Source organism: Tasmannia lanceolata, unplaced genomic scaffold (assembly GCF_043159265.1).
Source record: "Tasmannia lanceolata isolate RefF3 unplaced genomic scaffold, GAP_Taslan_0.1 ptg000008l, whole genome shotgun sequence".
In the NCBI taxonomy this organism is placed as follows: domain Eukaryota; kingdom Viridiplantae; phylum Streptophyta; class Magnoliopsida; order Canellales; family Winteraceae; genus Tasmannia; species Tasmannia lanceolata.
Window position 1 is genome coordinate 31,401,046 of NW_027518685.1, and position 20,162 is coordinate 31,421,207.

At 37.9% G+C, this 20,162-nt stretch overlaps 2 protein-coding genes across 10 annotated transcripts; one reads left to right on the plus strand and one right to left on the minus strand.

The window, feature by feature from the left end:
• Positions 1-703: 703 nt before the first annotated feature.
• LOC143885186 (protein phosphatase 2C 50-like) lies at positions 704-4,833 on the minus strand. 2 transcript variants are annotated; one of them, XM_077389227.1, is made up of 4 exons: positions 2,940-4,819; positions 2,473-2,826; positions 2,275-2,380; positions 704-1,484 (listed from the first exon to the last, which is right to left on the minus strand). In XM_077389227.1, exons 1-4 carry the CDS (start codon positions 3,795-3,797, stop codon positions 1,150-1,152), a joined length of 1,653 nt encoding a protein of 550 aa, XP_077245342.1. In that variant the 5' UTR covers positions 3,798-4,819; the 3' UTR covers positions 704-1,149. The 2 variants fall into 2 exon arrangements, with proteins under 2 accessions (XP_077245342.1, XP_077245343.1); XM_077389228.1 differs by having other exon boundaries at positions 1,335-1,484; positions 2,468-2,826; positions 2,940-4,833.
• A 3,122-nt stretch (positions 4,834-7,955) lies between these two features.
• Positions 7,956-20,076, plus strand: CCB4 (cofactor assembly of complex C). Of its 8 annotated transcripts, none has more exons than XR_013253164.1 (9): positions 7,956-8,342; positions 8,420-8,616; positions 9,100-9,202; positions 9,322-9,395; positions 15,277-15,461; positions 15,613-15,650; positions 18,063-18,146; positions 18,568-18,775; positions 19,443-19,572. XR_013253164.1 is itself a non-coding variant. In XM_077389234.1 (9 exons), the coding sequence occupies exons 1-8, from the start codon at positions 8,232-8,234 to the stop codon at positions 19,530-19,532; spliced, it is 885 nt and encodes a 294-aa protein (XP_077245349.1). In that variant the 5' UTR covers positions 7,958-8,231; the 3' UTR covers positions 19,533-19,571; positions 19,731-20,076. The 8 variants fall into 8 exon arrangements, 6 of the variants coding, with proteins under 6 accessions (XP_077245349.1, XP_077245350.1, XP_077245344.1 ...); XM_077389234.1 differs by lacking the exon at positions 18,568-18,775 and adding an exon at positions 19,731-20,076 and having other exon boundaries at positions 7,958-8,342; positions 19,440-19,571; XM_077389235.1 differs by lacking the exon at positions 18,568-18,775 and adding an exon at positions 19,731-20,076 and having other exon boundaries at positions 7,966-8,342; positions 19,443-19,571.
• Positions 20,077-20,162: the final 86 nt, after the last annotated feature.

The following is a 20,162-nucleotide window of genomic DNA, read 5'->3' on the forward strand; positions in this document are numbered from 1 at the left end:
CATGAGAGGATACTAACAAGATAAATATTGAAGAATCTGAGAAATGTTGTTGGGTCTTTACAAACAGTTGAAAAGTTGAGTTTATGCATCTGATGAAGAGAAACATAGTAAAAATTTGGAAATTCTGATGAAGAGAAACACATTTCTGTGGGTCCCCAAGTGGGCATCGTAATCTTCATGTTTTATTTGCCATTCCCACTTTGTGTACTACAAACTTGGCTGAGAAAGAACCTTCAGCCTTGATTTTATCTCTCACATAGATGCTAGAAGTCAAAAGGCATGGTGATACAACCTAATCTACACACTGGTTGCAGCATCAAAGCCATTTGGCCCGATCCGTCAAAAAAGTTCAACATTCATGTGGGATCCGATTGAAATTTTACAACCTAACCAAATACAGTCATTATCAATCACTGGTAACTTCTTATTACAACCTAATCACAACCTCCGCCTGTCTGTTGGAAAAGGAAGAACCTCTTGCAAAAAGGTACCAAGTTTTGCAAAACCAAAAGCCATCAAGGAAGGTCATATTTATGCAGATTCTCACAAACCATGGAGAGAAGTCAACCCAAAATAAACCTGTTGCTTCATTATTAACTGGAAGAGGTAAAATAGGAATGGTAGAGAAGGATAATAGATAAAGCTCGAAAAAAAAAAAAAAAAACATACCGAGATAGCTAAAAGAGAAGCATTTTCAGTTGAATGAAATTAAATCATCATAAGCTCTATATCACAATCTTTCTAATGCCTTTATAAGGTACAGTCAGACAAAAGAGGCTAGAATGACAAATACCTCACAGAGCCTTGAACTCGGAGGCAAAATGGACTACAATAAGCAAAGTCTTCAGTGTTGGGTAAAATATTGAATCCTCCCCAAATCCCTACACCAACTAAGGTTTACAATACCAGCACTTTGCACAGGGTACGACAAAGAACTTACACCATTATAGAGGTGACAACATCAAATGATATAGATGTTCCGTGTAGTGCTGATCCTATAATAATATAGTATCATTTTGCATACAGACATTTAAGCCCAAACGAAGAACAGATGAGCTAAGCTATGTATTGATGGGGGTAAAATATGAATAAATGAAGTTTTATATCCCATGGTTTTCTATTGGTACCAAATGATGGGCAAAGTTACCGTTAGGTTTTGCTCTTGAATTTCCTTTGTGCTTTCAAGTCCACCACGATAATAGTTATGTTGTCCTTGCTCCCCTTCTGGAGTGCAAGCTTGGAAAGGCATTCTGCTGCCGCTTGAGCCGCAGGATCAACTCCTTCACCCCTTTCTGTGGAAGATGAAATACCATTCTTTTTGTGCCAGAGAAGGATCCGCCTTCGAGCCACATCACAGACCTCTTCATTTGTCATGACATCCCATAACCCGTCGCTGGCTAGAATCAGGCATTCGTCTTCTTTCATTCGAGGAACAAACATAACTTCTGGTTCAGGAACAATCCATGGTTTCAAATACCTATCACCTGTAGTAACCCAAGAAGGGGCAGTAAACCTATGTCCAAATTCTGACAGTTCTCCAATGGACTTATACTGACATTGAAAGGAATGCAGAGACTTTACCTAAATTTGCGGACCCTTAAGATTCAGGGTCTCACAAACTCAAGTGTGATGATGTGCCAGTGGAATTTAAAATGAGACCAAAGAAACCCATGGATCCGGGCTGGAGCACAAGTCATTCGCCAGGCACCTAATATGCCATAGTATATGCTATTTAATCATGTAATGTGTCCATACTAATATGATGATAAGACCATAAAAAATTTTAACTTATTTTGTGTGAGCATCAGTTGGAAATCAAGCCCATGCATATAAAAACACATTCCAGTAAACTGAAATTTTCGTGCAGAGTAATATACATTAACAGAAATCACTTGAACATGGTACACACAATCAAGCCCTGAAGGAGTTTGCATGGGGAACTAATAATAAACACACCTACACATAATATCCAATCAATTTCATGATGACAAGCTCTTGTTATGGCACCACACAAGATTGACGAAATTTCATTTTCCCATAAATATGATAATGACAACAAGGATAACAAGAAAGTAATCAGCAATGAGACAAATGAGTAATGATACTATGATGATATCTCCCCAGCAGTAAGATTTGAAATTTATGTAAAAATGCACTTGATGAATGGAAATCGCCATTTAATGTCGAATAGGCATACAGCTTGGTGAAGTCAAGATGTAATATATAACAATAAAATGTGAGTATCAATGAGAGCATGGAAAAGAATCTACGTACCAATTGACCTTGACATTGCGAGAACACCAAACACCCGGTATCCATTCCATTGAATAACCTTGCCTCCAGCTGCTTCAATCCTTGCATATTCATCTTCTCTGTTTGGCTGAAACAAATAAATGGCTATTGGTTTCTTGTAGAGGAATAGCTTCGGTCACGAATTAGACAAAGAAGCAAAACCACAAACACATGCCTTACTTTATGATCAACTGACAGTGCCACAGGTGATTTTCCACGACAAAGAACCGCTCTCGAGTCTCCACAATTTGCAACGATGATGTGGGAGGAACAAAGAGCGGAAACTACGGCCGTAGATCCCACGGTTTCTGGGGCAACAGGCTCCGTGCTTCCCTCAGAGTCATTCACTTTACTTCCAAAACTTCCTCTACTGACTTTTCCACATACCTCCGCATCAACTTTCAAAAAGCAACTTGTGAAAGCTTTCTCCCACTGTCCCTGCCAATCTCCATTGTAGCCCGCGGTGCGTTCTTCTAGATTTTCTATCTCTTCGATCAATGCTGAATGCATACGATCCCGACAGTAGTCAGCAACCTGGAAGATGGAAAACAATCCCATGAAAAATCTACACAAGTAACAGTGTGTGTGAGAGAGTGACAGTATATTATCTCTAGAAATTTAGTAAATGAAGGGGAAGCAAAGGATACCTGAGCGCCACCATGCCCATCATAGACTCCAAAGAAATGGGCAGTCAAGTGACTCAAAATTTGGTTCTTTCTATCCACCACATGGTTACTGGTTAGCAATTGGACTGGAATTTTTGAAAACCGAGGTACAGATGCAAAAGCATCTTCCATCTCTGGTCTCCTCCCACAAATAGAAATGCAGCCCCATAGGGGTTTACATTCCAATTCAAAAACACTTTGGCCGCCAATTTCACTAGCCCTCTTGTCTAAAGGTAACTGAAGAACAAATGACTCTCTTTTCAAATCATTATCACCCTCTGCAATTGTTGCCTCTATTCCTTGACTTGTCGGCATATCGAGGAGATCATTGCCAGTGTCCTTTGAGACATTAACACTCGGCTCCCCCAAACCGAACCTTGAAATAATCTGAACATTGTTCAAGCTCTTATTGATGTCCACAGAAGTCAGTGCACTAAACTCATACGCACCCTCCAAGGTTAAGAATTCTTCTGCACTAATGCTACTAGTATCACTACCCACGGAAAGAGTATCCGGTACTAGTTCATTTCCTGCAGATAAGGACTCGTCTTCCTCTGGCATAACCGTATCACTACCGACCCAATTGCTTCCGGGTATCATCTTGAACAAATCAACTCCCTCTCCGGGGTTTTCTTCAGATGGCACCGGATCACTACAACCTTCACCTCCATCAACCATGGACTTGGCCAATTTGGATGCAGGATCAGACAACAAGGTCACCGCAGTGTCCGTTATCAACTTGAGGCGTGTAATTTCTATATGGGTTGATATAGTCGAATTATCACAGATCGAATTACCTATCCTAAATGGGACTGTAACAGCTGGAAACATCTCCTCCATAAATTCCCCTCCCAAAGTAGTAATAACCTTCCCACACCTCCAATATCACATACCCCCTCATTTCTCAACCATTCTTAGAGTTTAGGGTTTGACCCACCCCTTCCATGCTCAACAAAGAAAAACGCCAAGTAGTGTAATTTTGGGTTGTGGGTCACAGAACAAAATACTGATTGAAGTAGAAGAAGGAAAAGGGAAAAGGAAACCCTAAAAAGCAGCAAAAAAGAAGCCTGAAAACAAGAAATGGTGAGCAGATCTAGTGCAGAAACAATGGATCAAAATTCCCTTTTGTTAGAATTCCAGCCAGGGTTGTGATAATTGATAAAGAGAGAGATCTCTGGAACTTATCACTTTCCTCTATTCTGTCTAGACTCTTCTCTATTATATATCTACCCATCTATCTATCTACCATAACAGAAGAAAAAAAAAGTGAGGAAGAAAAAGAACCCACAAAAATCTTTCCTCTATGTATCAAAATCAAACCCTTATCCTTAAACACAAGAAAGAAAAACAAGAGAAAAAAAGGTCATAAGAAGAACCTAGGAAAAGCTATGCCCAAAATCACAAGAAACCCAACTTCTCTACCACCCAAAAAGATTGTGTCCTTTTACATCTGGGTTCCCTGGATCTGAGGCAAACCATCACAGCCTCTAGAAATTTTATAACCCAATATCTCTCTTCTTCCATTCTCTTTTCTATTCTACAAAAATAAAACCAATTCCAACTAGTGCAACAATAATTATCATATACATACATACAACAACAAAAGCAAACTTAACAAAAACTAACTTCCTTTCCTTTCCTCTTTCTTCTCTCTTACAAATCAAAAATCAATCTATTGTGAAGAATCAGATTAATTACTTACCAATGGAAAGAGAGTAAACATGTGGGTTGTTTCCACTCTCTATCTTTTGTCTGGATTTCTTCTTAGTTTCAAAGGAGGAGTTGAAAGCAGAGTAGTGGAGAGAGAGAAAGAGGGGACAGGTGTCCAAAGGAAAGATAGTAGTAAAAGCATTTTTCCACCTATCTCTCCTCGTGTGTTTTTTACCTGATTAGTTTTTTCTTTTCTTCCCATGTTAGCTTGAGGTCATGTTTTCTTTACAAGAGGGGAAAGTGATTTATTAGGCTCATTTTCTTCCCTGGGCCAACCCCATCTAGTGTACTTATGTCTATACTTTCAGAGTACAAGGGGGTGGGTTAAGGAAGAATAAGGGGTGAATATATCAATTGCTTTATAGAGCTGGATCTCGTTTTCTTTAAATAGTGGCTTGAAATGATGATACGTGTGCAAGAAGACAAAAAATAATAGGGGATTGTGGGGCCGAATTTGACTTCTAGTAAAATGACCAAAATACCCCTGAGAGGTAGTAATACGCCATTGGAGGAGGGTCGGACCCCGAAAGATAGTCCCTAGGTGACTGAAAATTGATCCAAAATATAACATATTTTTGACTGAAAACCGATCCAAAATATAACATATTTTTTTTAACTGAGAGGAAGTCTAAACTGAAGGGAGCCCTTGGAAGAAAGAGGTGAAAGGGCTCTCCCATTGGCTGCACATTGATGATGGTGATGTGCAGCCAATGGGAGAGCCCTTTCACCTCTTTCTTGAAGGGCTCCCTTCAGTCTAGAATTCCTCTTTTACTGAATATTGATGCAAAATATAACATATATTTTGGATTGGTTTTATACCATATTGGCCGAGCGGAGAGACTAGTTGACATTGGTCTCACATGGTCGGTCCTGACGGCATTCGTGCTGATTATGACATCTGTTTAGAGTTAAATCCTTATGGGTATTTTAGTCATTTAATAATTTCTTTATTTTTAAAATAGATATCCATTTTAAGTAAGTCTTTTTGGCACTTAGCTACATTTGGATTGTTGGGATGAAGAATCATAATCAGCATCCTACTCTGATTCCTATTCCAAATCTTCGGTAATCGTTCCAAATTTTTTTTTCATTTCGATCGGAGAAGAATCAGAGTATCATCTCTTTGGGCGGGAAATGGATTCCAGCATTTTTCTACGTTTAATTGCACCCTGGTGTCAATTCCACTGGAATCAGGTGGAATGAAATTTTGATTATTGAATAGTGATTTTAAATGAAACGCATATCTAAGTTGCTCGTCCATACTGATAGAAATACTACTGAATTTATTAAAAACTAAAGAATAACTCCATCTATTTAGGTTGTGTTCTTTAACTCTCATGGATAGCACTTTTGTATTGTTTTCATTGTATAGAATGAAAAATATCTATATCTATATATATATAAAAAAAAGGAGAATGGCATTCTCCAATCCTGCCCGTTCTACGCATTTTCAAATAACATAAAACAAATTTTATGTCCATTTTTACGTCCGGAAGACACAGCCTAAATAATTACCTCCCAACTCCTAAAATTACTGAATTTGAAGAGCAAAATGGAGTCACTCCAATTGATTCTTTCTCGGCATGTTCCGCCTGAGTGCTATCGCGGCTTGTGCTAAGGTTGGCATTGACCAGACCCAACTTGACCTTAGTTTCCTCTATCTTGGGCCCAACATGACATGCCACCTTTTTTGGGAGGTAAGCTGGATTGAACCTCTACCCTCAAGGTTAGAGAACAAAGCCTTAACCAAACTGATCCAGAGGCTCAACCGTCGTGCCATTTTGCTAGTACACATGAAAAGGAAACAATATGGGCAAAACTCCCAAAACAAAACGAACCCCCCTCCCATTCTCTCATTTTCTCTTGCCAAGTTCAATTAGGGCCCGTTTGGACGAGAAGATTTTGATTTGGATTTCTCACATTTGCAGCCCTTTTGTGTTATGATTTGGATCCTGAACAAATCCTTTGATATCCAAATCAGCGGCTGGCAGTGAAAAAAATCAGATTTCCAAATATGCTGTGGAAATAAGTAATTGGAAATCCACAGATTTGGCAGTTTCCTTCACCCTCTTTGCTACTCAACCTCTCCCTTGCAATAGGAAGTACCCCCTTCTCTCTATGTCTCCCTCATCATGAGATGGCAGATTTATTCATTTTGTATTCATTACTCAATTCCAAACCCAAATGCAAAATATGAGGTATGCAAACGAGTCCTTAGCGAATTTCATAGAAAGGCATTTCAGGCTGACTTTTGCACAAGAGAACAGCCACTTAGGATGAATTAAATGAAAAAGCAAAATATGCTGAAAAGTGAACCTGTGCGGCAGTTCTTGCATGCAAAATTCAGCCGTCCCGTGAAATTCCTTAGGGGCCGTTTGGGTACGCGGATTTTAGAATCTCGGATTTCTCAGCTTAGCAATCCCAAATTGCACGAGAGAACAGCCACCTAAGATGAATTAAACGTATTAGACAAAATCTGGTGAAAAGTGAGCCTGTGTGCCTGTTATCTCATGCAAAAGTCAGTTGAGAAATGCCCTTTTGCAAAATTTCTTAGCAAAACTCTTTTATTTTTTATGAAATTCCAAAATTTCATCTACGACATCTCTCTCTCTCCTCAATCAAAATTTGGATGCAAGGTTTGTAAAAGTTACTGGTTTGGAGAATGCTAATATTTAGGTTCCATAAAGATTGACCTTTTCATATGTTTAGCATGGATTCAGTTGGTTGCCCAAACTCTCAGCAGCCATAGGGATTTTGAAGGAAAAGTAAATCTGATTCCTCATTTTGTTATCAATATCACGTTGAACTCATGAGACTCCTTAACATGTTTCTAACATAGTTATTGCATGTCCGCTAAGGCGGCATTCATGTCTCTTCACCATAACTTTAAAACCCAATTCTAAAAAAAATGAAGAATTTTGGTTGAAAAATCTTGAGAATGTTACTTCTCTCTCTTCACTCTCTATATTGATAATGACACCCCTACTTATTTCCCTACTCTTCGAGTCTATGCCACACAACCAAACACTACTACTTACCACTGTTCTCCAAGGTAATTCTAGAGAAGTCTAATGTGTCGGCTTCTAATTCCACTACCCTCCAAGCCTATGCAGTGCATCCAAATACAACTTACCTGTAAATGCCTTTTTGTTGACTTCTTTTGGCATTTTAGGGTAGAATTTTCTACTACTAACATGGGATTTAAGTCACGGGAGCTAAAAAAGTGAGCCTGTGTGGCTGTTCCCTCCTCCAAAAGCCCCAGCCCCTAGCAAATCACTTCTAACATAAGTATGGTCGCATCATTTGTGTCAAGTTTGATATTTTGAAAGGGAAATGATATCAGCACAGCCATGTTTTAATAATTGCACAAACCCATCTTCTAATTTGCTTGTGAGAGCATTTGGGAACTTCAATACTACTGAGTCAGTGAAAGTATCAAAACATGGGTCTGTGCTTATCAGCTTCTATCATTTCCCGTTTGAAAATGTTGAATGAAATGAGGAATTCTTCACCAAATTGCCTGATTATTGTGCTTTTTACTCAAATCTAAAATTCGCTTGTTTGATGGAAACTGGCTCCCTTCTCCGTCCCGTTTCTTGCTTTCCAATGACCCCTCTCCGTCTTATCTCCCCATTTTCAACCTCCATTAAAGCTTCTTCTTCATCCTCTCTACAGGTAAAATCCTGCCGTAAAAACTCTCTCTCTGGTAACAGTTCTACTTTCTGAATTGATGGTTGCATTTTTTTGGAAAGGGAAAGGGAAAGGAAAAGGGAAATGGGAGTGGGGTGTACAAAGGGCCGAAGCCGAAACGGGATTTGGTGGGGGAATGGGTTTCCAACAACGACAATACCGTTCGCCAATTACCCATCATCGTTGGGGGCTTATCATTGTTCACAACTCTTCTCAACCGTACCCTCTCTGGTGTTGCCCCTTTTTCTGATGCCAGCAGGTCTTGTTCTATTTTTGTTGTTGTTGTTGCAAATTCTATACAAAAAATGTGAAACAATGTAACGTGAACCCAAAAAAAGGGGCACACATGAGGGGGAGTGTTTTTTGAAGTATGAATGATTAAATAACAAACATTCATATTTCAACACTCCCTCTCATGGTTGATGCTAGCTAGGTTGAAATTATGATGCATGGAAAGTTCACCACCTAATATGCATTTTTCTCTCAATATGGTGTGTTGGGCTACTACTATTGCTGTAATAACATACAATTATATTATTCTCTAGTTTGTTTCTCCTCACTAACAAAATTTGTGACTGTATATTGTGTCACTTTGAAGTTTTTGTCTTGTCTCATGACTAATTTTTTCTAGTTATTCAAATAAAACAATAATTCATTGACTTGATTTTATTGGCATTCAAATTTTTTATTTTTTATTTTTAATATGTTTTGCATACTTTAAAGCAGATTTGATTTTATGTAGCAGTTCTCAATCAAGAACAGACATATTGACACTTGGTTTGGCGGTGACCAATCTTCTCGCGGGGCTGGTATGGCTGTCGATTCGACCAAAATATATATCTGCGGTGAGGACACGATATTCAGCCATTGGGACATGATATATTTAGAGAAGCAAATCCTTTTTATTTGCTGATTGAGTGCATTTATTTTGTTTCTTTGCTCTCATTCTTGATTTTGAGTTCAGGTAACCCCTCAAGGTGTGGAGTGTAGGAGGATATCTTCTGACATTCCAGATTGTGTTGTTCCTGAGTTGATATGGTACTTACTCTTTTGAACCCTTTACAACAATATGTAAAGGACTGCATTTTCTACCTATTTTGTACTACACCTACACCTTTGTCTCTCTTTCAGAACAGTGGATGAATAACATGTCCAGACTTATGCTTATCAAGGGTAGAAAATCTAAGTTGTTGAAATTAAACAAATGTTTAACTTCTATGCAAAATTGCCTATTCATGTTGAAGCTCAATTGAAGGTTTCATTCTTGGTACTGATCTTCTGTCTAATTTCTGATATCGATACCTTGGAGTTGGAAATGTTTAACAATTTTTAGGATTTTCTTCAGTGCAGTCTAGACATGAAAAAAAACTTCCTGGTCCATTTTCTCCTTTTTGTATATTTATTTAATCCATGTCCCCATAATCTATTTCTTCAAGTTTTCGAATAATTGATATGGTAGACCCTCAACCTACATATGTCTATCGATTCCTTTGATTATTGCAAAATTTAATAATCTTCATCCGTGGAAGCTGAAAAGAAAATAAGTGGAGAAAGGAAGATGGAGGAACGATAAAAGGGAAAAAACAAGAAGAGAATTTGTTAATTAATGTTGCAACTTCCTAGGTAAAAACGCTTTCCAATTCATTTTCTCTATCTTCAGATTGCTCTTCTTGGGAAGAGATGGCTCTTGTAAACATTGAGATATTTCCTAAACCATCGAAAAGCCTTAAGAGTTATTCATGTGTGCTGGGAAAGGCCCAAACTAGGTGAGCTGAAATTAAATACTAACGGGGTGGTCCAAGGATAATCCTGACTTATCTAGGAGTCGTGGGATCGTTGGAAATCATGCTAGTAGGATTATCTTTGTGTCCTCTCATTATGGAGTGAGAAACAATATCCAGGTGGAAGCTAAAAGCATTCTAGATGGCCTTATATATTGTAAAGCCTTTGGAGTTTGGATTCTTGAACGTTTGAGTGGAATCAGACACCAAAGTCTTAATTGACATGACTGTTTCTAACAAGGATCCTTCTTGGTCCTCCTAGGTTCAGGTAGCATAAGAAAGAAAATAACATATATAAATTAGTAGATAAATAAATTAATATTATCGTATTATGTATTCATGTAATATATAATGCAAGTCCGTTAATGGTATATGCATTTATATGTCATATATGACAGAATTTGTTGAGCAATAATTCATAGTATATGCATGTATCTTTGTGTTTTCTCACTTTTAAGTGCATACTTGGGCCTCTTCCGGCGGTTTCTGAGGGTCAATATGTCTTTTCCAAGTTAAAAGAGCCGTTAGACAAATCTGTCCCAGATTTTGAATTATCTTCTACTACGGGAATGGTGAAACCGGCATATATACTTAAAAGTTTAGCCCCATCATTGAAAGGAAAATCGGTCAGTCCTGGGAAAGGACCGTGTCAGAAGTCATTAAAAACCAAATATAAGCCCAAGGGTTCTCCCAAGGGCTCCTCATACTTTCACCCATGTTTTGATGATTAACAAACACAAATTGATTAGATTTAAAGGACTAATAAGTTGCCTTGAGTGTTGTGTTGAAACAGGAAAAGATTAGGCACATTACATGACACAACACAATGTATGACTTGGAGATCCATGTGGACACTACATGAAGCAACTCAATCTTAATGGGAGCAAGCTCAAAATGTCATTTGATGGAAGATCCTGCAAGATGGAGTGAAGATTCGAAGATCTCAACCAAGTCAAGCATCGAACGGAGCACATTGAAAGATCATGTTCAAGAGAAGACTTAAGAGATGAAAAATCCGATTATAGGTTGTATCTCTAACACTCTTGATGTTTTCTCTATCAAGGCACACTCTCTTGGACCCCCCAAATTTATATTTTTAATGTCTAAGAGAGAACCCGGTAAAACGATTGCAAAAGAAACCCTGAAAAATTACTTGAAAAACACAAGTTTTGCAATCGGCAGTCGACCGACCCTAGCACCCCGGTTGACCGGCCATTTTTAAAGAGGTGAAGTCGAAACTGGTCAGAAACCATTCGGCGGGCTACCTACCCTATCACGAGCGACCGACCCGGTCTACCAAGATAGTTTGAAATTCGTTTTTAAAAATCTGACCAGCGCATGGCCTGCGGGCGACCGCCACACCCTCGGTCGATTGCGACCACGCGAAAATAGATCGGTTGGGGCTTCGTGTATTGTTTTCAAAATCACACAGTTTTTACCCTTTTGCCCGCCAACGGTTATATTCTTTCAAAGGCTATAAAAAGGAGATCCTAGCTCCATTTTAACTTGATGAAATCATTCTAAAATAGCCTAACACCCATTAACCTATTGTTTTATCATTTTGGGTTTTCAAACTTCTCACCTAACACTTGTGCCTTGATTTTGATTACATTCAAAGTGTTGGATTTAGGTTTTTCTTGTTCATCTTTGAGAGGGAGTTTGTAATAAGTTTGATTGTATCATTTGCCTATCTAGAGGCTTGAGAGTGCTTAAACTTCTTCCGTTATTCATTGTACTCGTGAAGAGGAGCTTTTCCCTTTGAGGCGGTTTGCAAAGAGGGTTCACTACCTTGGAGGCGGTTTGCGAAGATGAGTGATTTCCTTGGAGGCGGTTTGCGAAGATGAGTGATTTCCTTGGAGGCGGTTTTGCGGAAAGGGATTGTTCCTTGGAGGCGGTTTGTATAAAGGGGGTTTGTCACTTGAATGAGTCAAGTTGTAAAGCCTGGAGATTCGGCGTGAGGAATCTCAAATAGTGAAAGAAAATTCCCAAGGAAAGACTAAGTATTTGGGTAGTGGAGTAGGTCCCGTTGTGAACGAACCACTTTACATGTTCGCGTCGTCTTCTATCTTCTTCCTCCTTCTTGTGGTGATTGGTGAAATCTAAACCATATTTTCATTATCATAGTTATTTGAACAAGGGTTAGATCTACAAATGTTAAATTGTTAAAATAGGTTTTAACATTGCACTTTATTGAAGCAAAATTTTAATTACCCAATTCACCCCACCCTCTCTTGTGTTGCCTATTGGGATTTCACCAAATCTAGTATTTTCGCTTGAAAAGCCTCTAGGAAAGATATTTCAGACTGTCGCAATCTACAACCACTGTCAGTTGAAAAGGCGGTAAAGATTAAAAACCGCTTTTTAAGAAGCAAAAAAGAATAAAGGAAGTTCGAAAGCCCTGAATGATATCAATAGTCACATCAGAAGGTTTCTTGTTAATCCCTCCAAAAAAGGCTTTTCATTCCAGAAAGAAAAAGCTGGTTAGAAGGGGCGGGGTGTGCGCCCCGAGAATTATTTATTAGCTACAAAAGGAGGTCTTTCTCTATTTAAAAGAAACCTTTTGGGTTTTCGGAGAAAAGAAGAACCAAAGAAATCTAACTTAGCATCTAAGTTTAGTCTCCTTAAAGATTTTGATAAACCTTTCATTGCGAATCTACCATGTCGTTTGACTCTGGTTCTTCATCTAGGAAGAGGAAGGTAGTTACGTTCGAGGTGGATGATTTACAGTTCCTTTGGGATCTGGAATATGATGAAGCATCAAGCAATGGCGGCCGAAGAATGTCCTACGCCTAAGGAAGTTACCTTGGGAATTTGGAAGAGACAATGGAAACAATTCAAGCGGGATGCCCTGGCTAACAAGGACTGCCTCTTAGAAGTCTCGGGTAAGTCTGATCCAAAGGAGACCTTTGCCAGAATCTATAAACTTCATTTCTTTAAGGAAGCTCTGGAAGAGGAGCGAAGAGCCCATCGTCAGCGTTGGGAGGAGGTTAAGGCAGCAGAGATTGAGCGTTTGGAAAATTTGATGGGCATCTCAGTAGATGTATCTCAGGAATCCAGGGACTCCCTAGATCGGGAAGTTAGCATGGAGGTTTGAAATTGGATGGGTATGGATGAAGGAAAGACGGGAGGCGGACTCAAGGTTGATGGATTTTCTAGAATCACAAGAAAGTAAAGTCTTTCCCTCAGAGGAAATGGAAGAGCTGTTGGCTATAGGGGATGTCTTCGGAATAGGTTTTGACGATGATCTGGAAGCCACTAAAAATTTGTTTTGCTCTATGGCTATTAGGGACCTGAAAGAGCGAAGAGTGGTTGGAAAGGATGATGGTGATAAGGGGGCCGAGGGTAGCAACCCTGAATGAAAAGCGTTCCGGCCCCGAAAGAAAGAAAAAAAAAGGGAGAGGTAGGAAAGATAAAAAAAAGAAGAAAAAGGGAGGAGAGGGAAGAGAAGGGAAGAAGTAAAAGGACAAAAGAGAGAGGACAAAGGAGTAGGAAGAGGAAAAAGAAAAATAAGAAAACAGAAAAAGAATAGATAGGGAATTGAAGGAGAAAGGAAAATAGAAGTTAGTAAGAAAATTGAAGGCCTGGACTATCCCTCAGTCTAATGCCTCTTGGTGGTAGTTTAGTTTTGTTTCTAATTTGGGTGTTTTATTGGAGCTTTAGAATTAGGGGCTGTAGGTCCTCGAAGGATGACTCCCTTTCACAATCTCCCAGGATACCTATTGTTTAAATAGCATTGTGAATTGCTTGTTGTTATCTAGAAATTACTTTTTCCATAGCCATAGCTTGAGAGATTCGTTCTTTCGCTTAGGTTTCCTGTCTGGATATTTTAGCATTGCGATACCTTCCAGGAGTTTTCTTTAGTTCTAGAGTTTTAGAGTTTCAGGAGGCAGTTTTTGTTAGTTTCCAAAGAATCAGTCAGCTTGAAGTTTCAAGAGATTGCTATTTAGGAGAGCCACAGTTATTCTCAGTTTCAACAAGGCACATGTGATAGCTCCAAATGATTGCTAGGAAAATTGTAAAGAAGGCAATCTACAGAATAGAGGAAAGGAATGCTTAGATTCTACTGTAAATTTTGGTTTTTGGTTACCATTGAATTGATCTCGGGTATGCCTGTGCCAATTCACCTTAATATTTTGTATCGCAGGCTGGGACTCCTGGTCCCAATTGCTATTTGAATATTAATAAAATGTGTCACTTTTCAAAAAAAATAATTCATAGTATTTTATACCATGTGATATAGAAAATCTTATGTGCTAAATATTCACCATGCATATCAAGTCATTTGGATTGTCAAATATGCTGTATATCAGAGAAACTTTTATTTTATTGGGAAATGACATTTCAGCCCCCTTTTCATCCTTTTTCACCGCCTATCACATTTTTATTTTAACTATTTGCATGTTTCATACCCTAGTCATTCACTAGGTTTCCTCTCAACCCTTTCAGTGAAAATATGTAACTGGTGATATTAGGTTCTTATCTCACCTTAGGTTTTCTGCATCTTCTTTCTGATCCTCAAGTTGCAATCTGTAAAGAGGATGTTTCTTTACAGCCATTCCATCTATAAATCTGTTTCCATTAGTGTTATGTCACTTGTTCATCGAATGCAGGTTCATCCTTTTATTCTCTCCATAATCTTACAAGCACGGTTTAGTCTATTACATTATCAATGTTTTATTGTGCAAAGTTGACATGACAACCTTTATTTTGTCTGTATGGTAAAAACCTATGTTGCTTACCGTTGTATTCCTAAAAGAGGATTTGTGTTATTTGTAAATAGTTGTTTATTTAACGAAATGATTAATTACCTTCAAGTGACATCTTATCTTTATCAGTTTTCTGTTTTGATAGCCATCTTAGTTTGCTTATGGTATGATATGGATTTCTAGATCGAATAAACTTATTTTTTTCTGAAATTATATGGTCTTTCTGCAGTTGCTACTGTCTTAGGCCCTGTTCGTTTGGGATTATGACAACTGATGGTGAGCCTCCAAACCGATTATTGGACTCAAATCACATTAGTTTTGAGTCCAATTATTGGTTTGGAGGCTCCCATCGGTTTGTCATAATCCTAAACGGGCAGGGCCTTAAATTCTTTCATTGAGTTTGGTCATAACAAGTTCTGTGGTGACTACCAGGGCATGGGAATCTCTGTCAGTTATTACATGTTGCAGGTCATTTGTAATTGTATACGGAAACAATTGCCTTCTTCAAATTGGGATTGCTTCCGAATCTCTTACAAACTGTGGTGATGCTGTGGTTGTGGATCCCACTAGGTTGATTCAAGGGTCACTTTATCAGGGTGTTATAAAATCTGGAACACGTAAGTATTGCAGGCACTTTTATCATATATACTGCCATGTATTATTTTTATTTTGCTTGACATTGGGGGATTTCTTTGTTCTTTATCTTAACATAATCAGATGACTAGCTATTTACAGAAAGCTACTTGGCCAATCTTTCTCTTTATCCAGGGAGGTCTGAGCTGCCCTTTTTACCTTCAAATACGCAGGTAATAGTTCATATTTTCTCCTTGATCTCTGCTCATTGATGTGCTGTTTCCCAGTTGTTATCAACTGTCAGATTTCTTATTTGCATGGGAGTAAATGATGAAACATTTTTGTTCCATGCTTTATGGTTATTGACATTTGTTTAGATTAGGTGCTTGAATTACTTGTCTCAGCTAATTTTTGACACCACATGATGGTTTCTAGACCTAAGTATGTACTTTTCTTTCCCAAAAGGAACTAGAAAGGCTGATTCCTGACCTAGAAGACATCCAGAATTCTAATCTAGTGCCTAACAACCAAAGATATTCTCAAGAATCTATTTACATACACTATGCTATTGTGTATGCAATTATGATGCATCCAATATGTGAATGAATTGTATGGAAGTGCATGCATTTTTTATAGCAATAGTCGGTCATCTAATGACCCATTCATTTTCATTCACATGCATACATTTCAATTATACCATAATTCTATTATACTTTTAAATGAATAATGCAACACACACTCACACATATGGTTACAATATCAATATACCAAGACATGGGTTGTGGAATTCAATATTGAGACTTACATTTAGGTTCATTCATACATGTTACGCATTAAATCCTGATTGACTCTAATTTTGTAAATTTTCAATAAATTTTTTTTTAGATCATGTGCATGCATAAGAAATCAGTCCATGATGAAAACAGTCTCTAAAGCATGGCATGATTGTTCAAAAAGGAACACCATACAGATCCATAAGTTGAAATTTCTTTTTCGTTTCTTTATGGGTAATGCACCAGTTAAAAGTATATTTGTAAACACATAACTTTCCAAAATTGGAGGAAACTTTTCAAAATTTTGTTCCATGATCTCCATGTATGAAAAACTTGAAAAATAATGTGTATATGTAAAGAATTGTGCATCTACTTTACAGGAATTATAGCTTTCAGTTTTAGATCTGATTAAACATGTAATAAACCATAGCCATGGAATTGATGGATCTAGGACAGAGAAACTGAGGTTTATATGAAACCCCAATCAAGAGTGAATGGGTCTGATGTAGGACTGGTTGGGGGAAGTTGATTCAAAGTCTGATGATTCTAATCACAGCAGTAGGGAGAAGGGTAGAGGTCTAAGATTCGGAGTCTGGTTGGAGGGGTTTGGTGTAAGGAAGTAAAGGAACATCTTTCTAGAGGTTTTGGGATCGGTTAGGTGCACTGAGGGAACTGTTGGGATGGATGGTTGAGATGGGATGCTGAGCTGTCAAAGGGAGGGACTTGTGTGATGGCTGATTGGACTGAGAACATATTTAAGGTAGCTTATTGGACTGTGGAGGGAGTTTAGTGTAGACTGTGGGGGTGAGGTTAGGGTTGCTGGCTTAGGTTCAGATTGGGTTCTTGGGTTTAAGGGACAGTTGAAGTGGTTGATGGGATGAGGGATTGATTTTATCGATTTTGGTTGAAGAGTAGGGACTGTGGGTCTGAGTTATGAGACTGTAGGTATGAGTTGACTATTGTTCTTTGATCTGTGGACAGATCAAGAAGGGAGTAAGACAGGGATATGTTACGTGCCTAGATGGGCAGGGGCGGAGCCAGGAATTTACACTTTCGCCGGGGGGGGGGAACCCATGGAAAGTTATCAGATCTGATAGATTAGGCAGGTAGCGTAGATTAGGCAACTATGATTGATTTGGATACCAGTAAGTATTGGGTCAATCTTTATTTAGTTATTTCTATTCTTATCACTAGTATTAGGTCAGTCTTTATTTAGTTATTTCTATTCTTATCACTAGATATTTCAAGAGGCTGATCTTCCTTCTAAGAAGATCAATCATGTTACGAACTGATTTGGGTTCATAAAATGATATAGAGCCATAGAGGGATCAAGGTGGGGCTGACGGCTGTGCAAAAAATAGGGAAACAGGTTGTTGAATTCTCAATTTTGAGATTCAAAAGAATTCTTCAAGGCCCTCTGCAATCATCTCAAAAAATTAAAACTCATGAGAATTACTCATAACACCTTTCACATCCCTCAATTCATTCTTAAAGTGGGCAGAGATGTGCCCTATGATATATGACATTACACGAACAACCTTCTGCTGTCATTCAAACCTTCTCTTTCATCGCTACCTTCTCAGGGAAGATCCTGCGGACTGTAGGTATAGGTTAATCTCAGAGATTCAAAGAGTGGAGCAAGTAAAAAATAAGAGAGAAAGAAGAAAAATGAGGAAAATGGGGTTCGAGTTTTACATCCTCTCAATCCCTAATTATTAATCATTACGTAACACATTTAATTACATGGAAAGTCTAAAATGCCCCTACTAACAACAATTCTTTGTACTCATTTGTTTTCTATTCTCAGTAGGAGCTCAGAGCTCTTATAGTTTTCTTCAAGAAGCATAGCTTATACATATTTGCCTTCCATAGGCAGTTATTTTGCAGCCACTTGGAGAAAAAGGTATTGCAATCATTGGTGGTGACACAGTCAGGGGCTTTACTACTGTTGATCAGGTGTGTTTGTTTTCTACAAAAATAATGATATCATAGCTAGACTTTTTTGTCTAATTCTTGATTTTCATTCTCTTTTGCACTTTTCTGACAGCAAGAAAATATGAATACATATTGTAGAATTGTATTTAAAATTGCACTATAAATTTATTTGTTAAACTACTATTTTATGGTACCCAAACATATCCTTCTTGATTTTTTTTTGGAACGGTAACAAATCCTTCTTGATCTCATCACAAAAGAATTTAACATCTACTATATCTTCTTTTTATCATCTAATATTTTTCCATTTGCGTCGATTCATTATCTTGTTTCTAGCTCAGTTTGGTTAATTTACATGCTTTTAATTCGTTTGCATATTTCCTGACAAATGTTACTTGAACATGTATTCTAGCTTTTGAATTACACTTGAAATTTTTTTTAGTGATTGCAAGATATCATTAGTAGAGGGGAAGAAACAGCAACTACCCACATATGACAGATGATTGATGGGCGCCAAAACAACAACACAACACAAGGCGAAAGGCTCACAAAAGATACCTCAGAAAGGATAAAATTTTCTTAACTGTAATCGACTCTCTATAGCTCCACTACAAGTGTGTTCATCTGATTTTGACCTGGCCAAACGAAAGGTATGATGGAACGAAGTTAGATGGCCAATGATACTATATAGAACTTCTTCAATGGCGTTGACATATTACCAATGACAAGACTTCGACTTGATCCACCTAATGACATTGAGTGAATTGCCCTCCACACTCATAGGCTCTGCGAAAGACACAGTTAGGAAATTCACTCAAAACCTTCGTCTCTGAGGAGTCTATTACACCTCCAGGGCTAGAGAATGCCAATCTGACTATGCCACCATAAGAGCACCTATTGACACTAAATCATAATAAGATACATAAGATGATCTACAAGAAGTATTTTGTCAAAACAAGCCATCCTTTATTTACACTTTTCTGATGAGCTGTTAAAGGGTTTTATAATTCACAAAAAAACTATCATCAATAAATCATAAAAAAAAGTGCTTATGAAAGAGATGATGACTTGTAAATCCAAGAACTGGAAACAGCTTCTGCATGGTGTTAGCGGGTGCTTGTAACTTGTATTTATTTGTCACCATCGTGGATATGGTTCTAGGGGGCAGCATGAAACTCTCCTGGCCACAAACATTTACATCCACAAACATCTATATATAATTCAATTTCCTTCAATTTTATTAATCTATATTTTATGCATTTCTTGGATTTCCTATTTGTATATTCACATCAAATGCTTGGTTTTTTCATCTAGCAGGCATGGATTACATTAATTGCTGAAAAGTTGGATGCTTCATTTTCGAAGATTCGAAGCATGAGTACATCAAATGGAGAAGCTAATTTCTGATTATATGCATACTGAACACATCTAGGCTGATTTCTTGAGGTAATAACTTTTTTCCATTATTGTTCTCTGTGTTTAGAGTTTTGGACATCATATTTTAAAAAAAAAAAATTTCAAAATTTTATATTTTTTTATGTCTGAGATAGCAATCTTAGACTTGTGAAGCATCCTTTCTCTTCTACCTCACATTTTTTTATTTAGGATGGAGAATGGTGGCCACAAATGCACATTTCCTCCCTGCCACAATATCACATTTCTGCAAGAAGTCTTGCATTGAGATTGCCCATTTTTTTTCTGGAAAGTACGGTGGGATTGAACCTGCAATCTGAATGTCAATGTATAAACCTTGATCAATTAAGCTACAGGCTTTAACCTGAGATTGCCCATTTTGTATATCAAGTATCTAATAGAGTTTAAATGTTTAATCTTGTCAATACTTTTTCAGCTTGGTCACCCATTTTACTTTGCTGCTAATAAATAGTTGCAGCATATGTAATCTTGGGGACACAATTATAAGAAAATAAATATGGTGATATTTTTTATATAATGCTCTTAATAACGATGTAGGAACACTTCATGATTCAAATGGAGAGGAATGGTTCAGGAAGGCACAACCCCATTGTAATACAAATA